This window comes from Abramis brama, assembly GCF_963993115.1.
Source record: "Abramis brama genome assembly, chromosome: 2".
NCBI classification, from domain to species: Eukaryota; Metazoa; Chordata; class Actinopteri; order Cypriniformes; family Leuciscidae; genus Abramis; species Abramis brama.
Genome location: NC_139964.1, coordinates 65,981,925 through 65,992,454, shown reverse-complemented (window position 1 = coordinate 65,992,454; position 10,530 = coordinate 65,981,925). Strand labels below are relative to the sequence as shown.

The 10,530-nt window shown below is 34.8% G+C and overlaps 1 protein-coding gene across 2 annotated transcripts in view; it reads right to left on the bottom strand.

The window, feature by feature from the left end:
- Positions 1-369: 369 nt before the first annotated feature.
- Positions 370-10,530, bottom strand: part of LOC311075237 (CD48 antigen-like) — a 46,931-nt gene continuing 36,770 nt past the window's right edge. For both annotated transcript variants that reach the window (XM_084102487.1, XM_084102486.1), the window contains exons 2-5: positions 4,535-4,831; positions 3,859-4,116; positions 1,286-1,374; positions 370-1,009 (exon numbers count right to left, since the gene is read on the bottom strand). In XM_084102487.1, coding sequence (XP_083958613.1) covers positions 1,295-1,374; positions 3,859-4,116; positions 4,535-4,831 — 635 coding nt within the window. In that variant the 3' untranslated portion in view covers positions 370-1,009; positions 1,286-1,294. The remainder of the gene's footprint in view (positions 1,010-1,285; positions 1,375-3,858; positions 4,117-4,534; positions 4,832-10,530) is intronic.

The following is a 10,530-nucleotide window of genomic DNA, read 5'->3' as shown; positions in this document are numbered from 1 at the left end:
CCCCAACGCCATCCAAGATATCCATGTCTTTCTTTCCTCAGTGGGAGAGAAATTATGTTTTTTGAGGAAAACATTTCTGGATTTTTTGTCTAACAATGTATTCCATTGGTTACCATCGTCTTTAAGTCCAAATCAATGCAGTTTCAAAAGTCTTTGAAGTGTTTAAACGGGCTGTATTGCGATCACAGCTGAAGAAGAGGTTGTTATCTAGCGAAACGATAGGTCATTTTAAAAAAAAAAATGTAATTTATAGACTTTTTACCTTCAATAGTTCGGATTGAGCTGATCGACAAAAATACTTCACTACTAGCACAAATCTCCTTCTGAATTAAAATTTTTGTTTTCAAATAGAAGTCTTGACAAAATACATTCACATTTAACATTTTATTCAAAGTGATTTACATTATATTCTATGTTTACATTGCCCTGCATCAAACTCTTCACATTGGCACCAGTGCAAAACAATCCTTCTGCCTTGGTAGCTAAATAAAATAGAATAAAATAAAACGCAAATGAAGCAGAAAATGTACTGTAAAATAGTGTCTTTCAAATCAAAGTCAAATCAAAGATTTGGTAGCTAAATAAATTAGAATAAAAAGCATTCTCTACTTTCCACCACAAACCAAAAAAGCAGCAGAACATTTACTGTAAAATAGTGTAAAATGTATTGTCATGTATTTTTTTCAATGTTTTCTGAACAATATAAATTTTTAGAAGCAAATTTATTTCTACACAATCATACCTGCAAAACTCTTTACCTTGTTGACAGTAAGTAATAAATAAATTATATATCTGCATATTTAACAGTACATTCATATATTCATAACCTGAGGATGAAGTGCCAACACCAGCAGACAGAAAGGTCAAAGAGCAACAGTGAAAGCTGAGAAACAGTCACAGTTCTGAAGACAGACGGTGCAGAGCTGCAGTCGATTCAGTGAAGCTGGGACTCAGAGAGTCCATGATGAGCAGAAGTGTGTGGCATCACACACACTCACAGATGCTGTTTCTGAGGGAAAACAGGTGTTTTATTTACATTGTAAAACATATAGCAATGATTTTCCACAAAGAAATTAAATAAGCTTAATCTTGCGTCTCCTGCATCAAATGTGGCGTCTTAAAGGTACATAACAAATGAGGTGGCCGTTACAATTTACAGTCAACGTGAATATTTATTAATACATTTATTACATTACATATACTTTTTTTTTGAGCAAATGATAAGCACAGATGAAAGAATGGAAACATATTTGACTATTTTTAAAAGATTAAACAGTTGTCTTACCGTGAAAAGCTATGATAGGAAAAGGATTATAATAATCATCATAGTGATTGAAGGAATGACAGCTGCTACGACACATCCTTTGTTTGATGCTAATGTGGGGGAAAAAATATGTTATAAAACCAATTCCAGGAAAGCATATTTAAATTATCATAGTAAGTTTATTAAATGATATCTTGCATTATTAAAGCAACACCAAATAACTTTTCCTCTTCGGTCCCCCTACAGGTTGGAAGTGGAATTGTCCATTACCGCTGTCTAAATAATTTAGCCTAACGCAGCCGACCGTCGCACGCTCACTGTTTATCCAGCACCGGCTTTAAAATGAACGATGTCCACAGACAAGGTAGAGTATGCTGCATGATTTTATGAAAGTATGATGTATTGCGACATCAGAAATGAAGAAAAACAAAATAATGACTATTGTAACGCTTGCTGTAAAGCAAGTCAAATGTGTAGTTTCTTATGTCTCATTCGAACTACAGAAACACTACTCGATCTGTCAAACTTGCATAGTGCGGTTATAGCCAATAGAGGGCCACAAAGCGAATGCAGAAGTGCCTTTCACCCTATTACGAGTTGATGAACCACTGAAACGATTTTGGAAACATTATTTTAAGGTAAAAAATATAAGCACATGTTATTTGGATGAAAACTAAATTGTATATGTAAGTAAAGTAAAACATGAACTGTTACCTGATTTAAGTATAACGAGTGGTTCCCTACATTATTACAGGACGTGTGCAGGTCAAGAAGTTCCATGAACGCAAACATCCAAAGCGCGCGCCCCGCAAACCAGCGTCTCAGCGCGCGAATACTGAATTAAATTGTCTTTCACGTCTTGCGCTTGTACGGACGAATTCACACAAAATTATGTAATAACGCCCGTCTTGGCGAGTATCCTATAGTAAACAAAGTCGGTTATATCTCAAATGAACGTAGCATGTGCAAATGCGGTCCGTGCGTTCGGTCTTAAAGGGGCAGCAGTCTAATAAACCTGATTCTGTGTTTTAATGTTAATCAAACAAAGGACAAAGAAATACTCACTGCTCTTGACTAAATAGATACCCTTTTCAACTTTACAAAAATATCCATCTATAAATAATATATACAGTAAAAATTAGCTTTTTTTCACATTTGATTACTTTATTCAAATTTCTGTACCTGTTGGATCTACCTGAAAAACTCTAAAAACACTGTTTATTTCATTTGTAGTCTTTCTTTGTTCTATTGTATTTATTTGTCCTATTTGTAATTCGATAGTTTGTTCTTATTTTGTTACTGACTGCTTACTTGTTTTAAATTCACATTAATTAGGCTGGTAGTTTTTGTTGTAGTATCAAAATTGGATTAAATAATTGATATTTCACTGGTTTTGACAAACATTTGAACCGCTGACCCGATCCTCAGCACTGAGCCCTGCTGGAGCTGCTCTAAATATTGCTGTGGCTATTAAATGAAAGATAAAATATGATGAGCAATAGAATGAACAGTGACAGTAACAGAAGCTCATACAATGCATTTTAGCAGGCTTAATTAAGCATGAAAATAACTGAAAGAAATATATATTTGATGAACAAATTAAGCCAACTAATATGATTTATATTATTTTGGTTTATCTACTTGTAAAATTACAAATGCAGTGAAAATTCAGGTATCGGTTACGGTATCGGCGAGTACCAAAAATGAAAGTATCGGTATCAGACTCGTTCTGCAAAAAGTGGTATCGGGACATCCCTACTGCATATTCTGGGGTGGCGTTGCTATGTGGTTGACAGGTGTTGTTTGCAGAGCCGGACAGTAAAGGAGTACATTTACTTGAGTACAGTACTCATAAGTGTTTATATTTTAGTGTCGTCATATTGTATATAGATAAAAGCTCCTTGCTTTGACGTGGATGACGGTTAGTTGTCACAGCGAGCGAGAAAGGTTGACATGGAGCTGCTAAAACCTCTGGGGAATCACAGTTTTAAACAAACACTGAACAGCAGAGAGTCTGCTGGAGAAAAGAGAACACGACAGAGCTCGTAATAAAACAAGAATCAACATTGGCTTGGCTTTTGGGGGATGGCGAGATGGCGGGATTTCAAATGTTGTAAAAGCGTCACGGACATGGGGCCCTATCTTGCACCCAGCGCAATTGACTTTGTACACCGACGCATGTATCATTCCTATTTTGCACCCGTGCCAGAGCCGGACAGTAATGGAGTACATTTACTTGAGTACAGTACTTAAGTACAATTTTGAGGGATCTGTACTTTACTCGAGTATCATTTTTGGGGAGTACTCATGACTTTACTCAAGTACATTTGAGAGGCAAATATCTTTACTCCGCTACATTTCTATCCATAACTGTGAGTACCCGTTACTACTTCTAAAGAAAACAAAAAAAAAAGGAAAAAAGAAAAATCTCGGAAACCCTCAATTTGTTGTTTCCCTCTCAAACGTCCCGCCAAAGTCTTCTTTAGTGTTGCTTTATGCATCTTGTATTATTGAATGATTGCATAATCTAAATAAAAGCATAAGTATATACTTCTTAAATACAGGTTGTGTTTAGTGTCCGTCCAGCATCTCACCTTTAAACAGATCTCTCTCATAGATGCGTTTACTGGTCTCCTCACTCACTGCGTTCTGGAGTGTACAGGTGTAGAAGATTTCTGGATTTCTTCCTTTTGTGACAGTAATGAACTTTCCTTTCGGTTGGTGCGCTGAACCCGTCAGTGTTTCTCCAGTAGATTTCTTCCAGATGATTGTTTCACTGTACTCACATATTAAATTCACAACACCAGGGTTATCACTCTTCTCTATTTTAATCACAGGTTTGGGGACCCGTTCTGTGAAAGAAAACAAATATGAACATTCAGTCTATAAAGAAACACAATGAAATCAAACACAACTATGCTAGCATTGCTTAAAGTACTGTCACAGTACCATAGTGCTATGATGGTATTAGAGGGTAAAATCCAGTTACTAAACAAAACCATAACTTACAGAAAAAGTACTATAATACTACAGTGGTTTTTTGGACGTGGTATTCTTGAAAGTATCTTGTACCATGTAAATACCACGGTATTAATCAAAGTATCATGGTATTACAATCTGATGCCATTATTGTACAATTACATTGTTTTTTGTTTTTTCTGTATGTGAGGCTAAGTAAAAACAACCATAATAATAATAATAATAATAATAATAATATGATGCATTTATAATATTATTATTAATATTAATGAATAATCAGCATCCACTCACCCATAACAGTCAATGTGAATCTTTGTTCCTGCTCTTTACCGCTGATGTCAAGGGTATAAACTCCACTATGTTCGACAGTTAGTTTAGTAATCGTGATTTGTCCGGTCGTTGTATTAAGAGTTGTGACGCCGTTGAATCTCGGGTTCGGTGTTTCAGTTATTCCGTCTTCCCATTCAATCGCCTTAACAGTTTCACCATCTTTAATGTGTTTCCATGTGATGCTGGAGACAGAAGCAGGAAGAGGTTTATCTGGACCAAAGGAAACTTCATCACCCACTGCTTTCTTCACCTCTGTACCTAATAATTAAAATATGAGAGAGTATGTTAGTCAACATTCAACAAGAAAGACTCTGTCATCCACTACAGTCATTTAATATTTGACAATTAGGTTACAATATTAAAATAAAATTGAAAACTACAGTGTTGGGGAAAGTTACTTTTAAAAGAAATGTGTTACAATGTTGCGTTTGCATTTCACTGTTTTTATTCGTTTTAAGGAATAGTTCATTTGTTTTGTACATGTGAGATGAGAAAATGCATGCTCTCATTTAGTCCAGAACTACAATAACAACACGTTCTCATTAGATGCATCTCTATAGCACACATTGTGTATATCGTGCAATTTATACGCGACAATTAGTTATGATACGCACAGTAACACCCGTTTCACACATACTCCGCCTGCAGTGTGTATGCGGTGCAGGAGAAGCACACGCTATAGTGCTTTCACATATGCTGCGTTTGCAGTGCGTAACTGATCCGCGGCTGTACCACAAACACATACTCACTATTTGTATTTCAAATCCAGAAGTTATCAGCAACTTTTATTTAAAAAAAAGTTTTGTCAGCATTGTGATTCTTTTTGTACACATATACACTCTTAAATAGACGTATTCACGTTTAAACACAATTTAAACAACGTATTATTCAATGCATTACTTCTATATAATTATATATTAAGTTGCTCAAGCAAGTGGTAAAATATTTAACCATGCACTTTTATTAAAATCGCATACATTTTAAATTAAAACCTAAAATTGACAAAAACAGCCGACTCATAGCCTTTCTTTCGCATAATTTAAATCTTTATACAATAAATCTTGTTGAAGCATGTCACAAATAGCTTGTTTTTCCTCCTCCACGAATGAGACGAGTGTTGTTCATTATGTGGCCTTGTTGAAGTAAATTGTAGTTTTCCTTGATTTACCAAAGTAAAAAGATCACTGTGAAAAATAGTAGTATTTAATTAAATGCATTTATGGTGAGATTACTACATTTTATTTAATTCAATGCATTTATGATGAAATTAGCCTACTACATTTTCATGTCAATCTGGTCAATCTGTGTTCATTTTGACCACGAAACATGCGCTGTCACTTGAATTCAGCGCGTGTAGCACAGCAAAAATAGACTTGGTGCGGAATCCGTTCCAGTTGCGGTGCATATACAGCAGTGCAGAGATGGTTTCCGCACCGAGTCTATTTCTGCTGTGCAGCACGCGCTGAATTAATTAATTAAATGTACAATTTACCTCAACAAGGCGACATAATGAACAACACTCGTCTCATTCGTGGAGGTGGAATAACAAGTTCTTTGTGACATGCAAGATTTATTGTATTAAAATTTAAATGCAAAAGAAAAGGCATGAGAGTCGGCTGTTTTAGTCAATTTTAAGTTTTAATCTAACATGTTTGCGATTTTAATATAAGTATATGGTTTAATATTTTACCACTTGCTTGAGCAACTTACTATATAAATCTATATAGAAGTAGCCTAATGGATTGAATAATGCGTTGTTTAAATTGTGTTTAAACGTGAATGCGTCTATTAAAGAGTGTAAATGTGTACAAAGAGATTGACATTTTTTAATAAAAGTTACTGATAACTTCTGGATTTCAAATAAAAATAGTGAGTATGTGTTTGTGGTACAGCCGTGGATCAGTATATGTACTGGAAACGCAGCTTATGTGAAAGCACTATAGCGCGTGCTGCTCCTTTCATCCAGAAGGGCTTTAACGGGTGTAAAGCCCTTCTGGATGAAAGGAAACTTCATCACCCACTGCTTTCACCACCTCTGTACCTAATCATTAAAATATGAGAGATTATGTTAGTCAACATTCAACAAGAAAGTCTAGTCTAGCTAATTTCCAGGAAGTGAATATATAGGCTATATAGCCCTTACTTGATGGTAGCCTAAATTAAATTAGAAAATACCCAGCAAACATTGGTCCGACGGCAACGTCGTGTCCCTGGCCCCCTCCCCGGTCGCGGTAGGACGGCATAAATCGGTAAAAATATGTAACAGAACATTTCCTAAAAATGCATCCAGATACATTTGTACATGTCTACAGTTCTCTGGGGTTGCATGTATAATTGTTATTTTGACTTTTAGCTATGTGTAGTTCAATATATAGTGTATCGGGTGAGAGGACGTCACCTGGCGACGTCTTTTACACGTGCATTTATAGTCCATCATGACCCTCTATGAAATCCTTGTTAAATATGCAAAAGCTGTGCTTAATCCTTGCATGGTTAATACTGCAATAATTAATTTAATTGCCCAAGTAGTTTTTAAGAGGTTGTGAAGACGTCCACTGACGTCCTTTACACGTCTAGTCAAGGCTGTGAATAGACGTCCACTGACGTCCTTTACACATCTAGTCAAGCAAGACAGAAAAAAAACAGGAATTATCTTTATGAAATACACGATTTGTATACAAAATAAATATATTTACTTTATCTTGTTTAAATAAACTAGTGCAAAATGCCCATGCAAAATAAGTTTTTAAGTGTGTTTTTAGTAATTGCTGGTTTGGTGTGTTTGAGTGCTCACTGTTACAATTACACAGCAAAAGTTCAGTGACATTTTTATTTGTGTAAAAATAAATATAATATTCAGAAGTAAACAGCATAGCTGACTTATAGATTCAGTTTACATCCACAAATGAATAAGCGCATCGATTCAGGGAGCAGTGCAAAGTGCCCGTGCAAAATCAGTTTTTGTGAGCTGATCGCCGTCAAAAAAGTTCAGGAGATATTTCTTAGTGATGGCTGATTTCAACAGTTTCAATATGATAGCATTTTGAAAAAAAAGTGTCATGAATTTATTGCATTTTTGGGGAAAAATAATCCGTTTTTATAATAGATGTTCAGGAGATATTTCTTAGTGATGGCTGATTTCAACAGTTTCAATATGATAGCATTTTGAAAAAAAAGTGTCATGAATTTATTGCATTTTTGGGGGAAAATAATCCGTTTTATAATAGATCTTTGAAAATCCAAATCTGGATTAGAATTTTTTATGATATTATAACCTAAAGATGCTATGTGAATGTTTGAAACAGAAAATAGTGGTTTTCATCTTGCCACTTTCTTGGTAAAGAAAACACATTTTTACTCAAATTAATCAAAACTAGTGCAAAATGCCGTGCAAAATCAGTTTTTGTGTGTGTTTTTAGTAATTGTTGGTTTGGTGTATTTTGAGTGCTCATTGTTACAATTACACAGCAAAAGTTCAGTGACATTTTTACATGGTAGAAAGGGATATAATATTCAGAAGTAATACTTACAGATTCAGTTAACATCCACAAATGAATAAGCGCGTTGATTCAGGGAGCAGTGCAAAGTGCCCCTGCAAAATCAGTTTTTGTGAGCTGATCGCCGTCAAAAAAGTTCAGGAGATATTTCTTAGCGATGGCTGATTTCAACAGTTTCAATATGATAAAAAATAACTTTTATATTGATTCAATGGATTAATTGCATTTTGAAAAAAAAAAGTGTCATGAATTTATTGCATTTTTGGGGAAAAATAATCAGTTTTTATAATAGATCTTTGAAAATCAAAATCTGGATTTGAATTTTTTATGTTATTATAACCTAAAGATGCTATGTGAAAGTTTGAAACAGAAAATAGTCGTTTTCATCTTGCCACTATCTTGGTAAAGAAAACACATTTTTACTCAAATTAATCAAAATGGATTTATCACGTTCTGGAACCAAACTAGAATATTCAGAAGTAAACAGTGTAGCTGACAGAGTGTTTGTGTCAGAATGTTTATTTTTAAACCACAACCTTTTAAAAATGATATATTTAACGATATCTTTAGCATTTCTCATCCAAACAACGTCAAACTTGGCACTGCACTTACTCGTGCCCGTAGCGAGACACCTGTCGAATTTGAAATCCATCGGACTAACGGTTCAAGAGATATGTGGTTAACAGACACACAGACAGACATACAGACAGACAGACAGACAGACGTTTCTGTAATTTATAGATAGATAGATTATAATCACAAAGTGCCCAGTGTGGTTAAGTGATTGCAAAGCCACTGCATTTTAGTCATTATTTCAACCTGTTGTACCTGATGTATTCGTTGTTATTTTTTTTATGGAATGTATGCATATACCTGTAAAACAGAAATATATCCGGTCACCATTTATGTCTGAGTTGGATGTAATTGCCAAAACTGTGCTGCCTAGATGTAGTAACAAAAGATCTCGCGATAGTACAAAATCCCGCGATAGGATAGATTATCTCGCGAGATCCAGTCTATGGTCCTCCCCATAGACTCCGGAACTTTGAACAACCACGAGGAGAGGAGGAATTGAGGAGGGAGTTGTATCGATATTATTAAAAATCTACTGTTGGGTAAGTACATTTTGTATTATTAGATTAACATGCTTGAGTTTTACTTGTTTGACATGAATGAACCGAAAGAAATGATGCCCACATTGTCAACTGAAATTTACTGAGTTTGGCTAAAATTAGCTAGTAGGCTAAAAGTTACTTTGAACTTATACAACGGTATACCATAGTATAAAGTATGTTTAATGATACAGTCAAAGTTATTACTGTAACTTGTAATTTGGGGCATATGCCAATCTAAAAAATCTCTTGTTCCTTGTATATTGATGTAATTTTTATTGGTACCCTTTATCTATTCAGGGGACATCACAGCCCACCTGTCTTTATCAGAAATATCCTGTTCACTTACTCACAGTTACACACCTAGTTAAGGGTCTTTCTCAAGGGCACCACAGTGGTATTGAAGAGGCAGGGGACAAATGCTGTTCCCCCTGCATTTGTCTGATGATGCTGAACATCTTTTATACAATAAAATAAAATGTAATGTATGTTGATTACCTTTTTCTAATGTTTCATTCATGATTCATTCATCTTGTTCCATAGTTTTTTAAATTTAGCTGTAGACCATAAAAATATTTTGAAAATAAGTGCATGTCATTTACCTCAAATTTTTTATTTTATTTATTTTAAAAAGAAATATATTCTCTTAGATGCTGTGAAGAGGTGGAGCTCAAATGCTACAGACTCTGAAATTGATGCAGCAATGGCAGAACACCTGAAACACGCTCCAGGAAGAGCTGGAGGTGGTGGATACAAAAAAAGCCAAACAATGTGTTTAAGGGATAGTTCACCCAAAAATGAAAATTGTCATCATTTACTCAACCTCATGTTTCAAACCTGTATACCTTTCTATGTTATGCTAAACACAAAGATGTTTGGAAGAATGTTTGTAACCAAGCAAATGTCGCTTCCCATTAACTACAATAATAATTTTTTCTCCTATAATGGTAGTCAATGGTTGCTCTATTTGCTTGGTTACAAACATTCTTCAAAATATCTTCTTTTGTGTTCAGCAGAAGAAAGAAACTCATACAGGTTTGGAACATGAGGGTGAGTAAATGACAGAATTTTAATTTTTGGGTGAACTATCCCTTTATATAATAATTCAGTATTTCGTAATTGGTATTTTAGTTTGGTTAACAAATGTTAAACATTGAAAAAAATAAAGAGAAATTTTGGCTGTTGTGCTAAACCAGAACATGCTTCTTTTTTTGCTTATGTCCACAAATAATGTGTTCTTGTTTGTGATGTACACGTGAATAAACGTTTAATTGACGTTCAGGTCTGACTGGACCAATTTTGGACCTTTTTAGAACCTTTGTCAAGATGTGTAAACCTCAAGACTTGA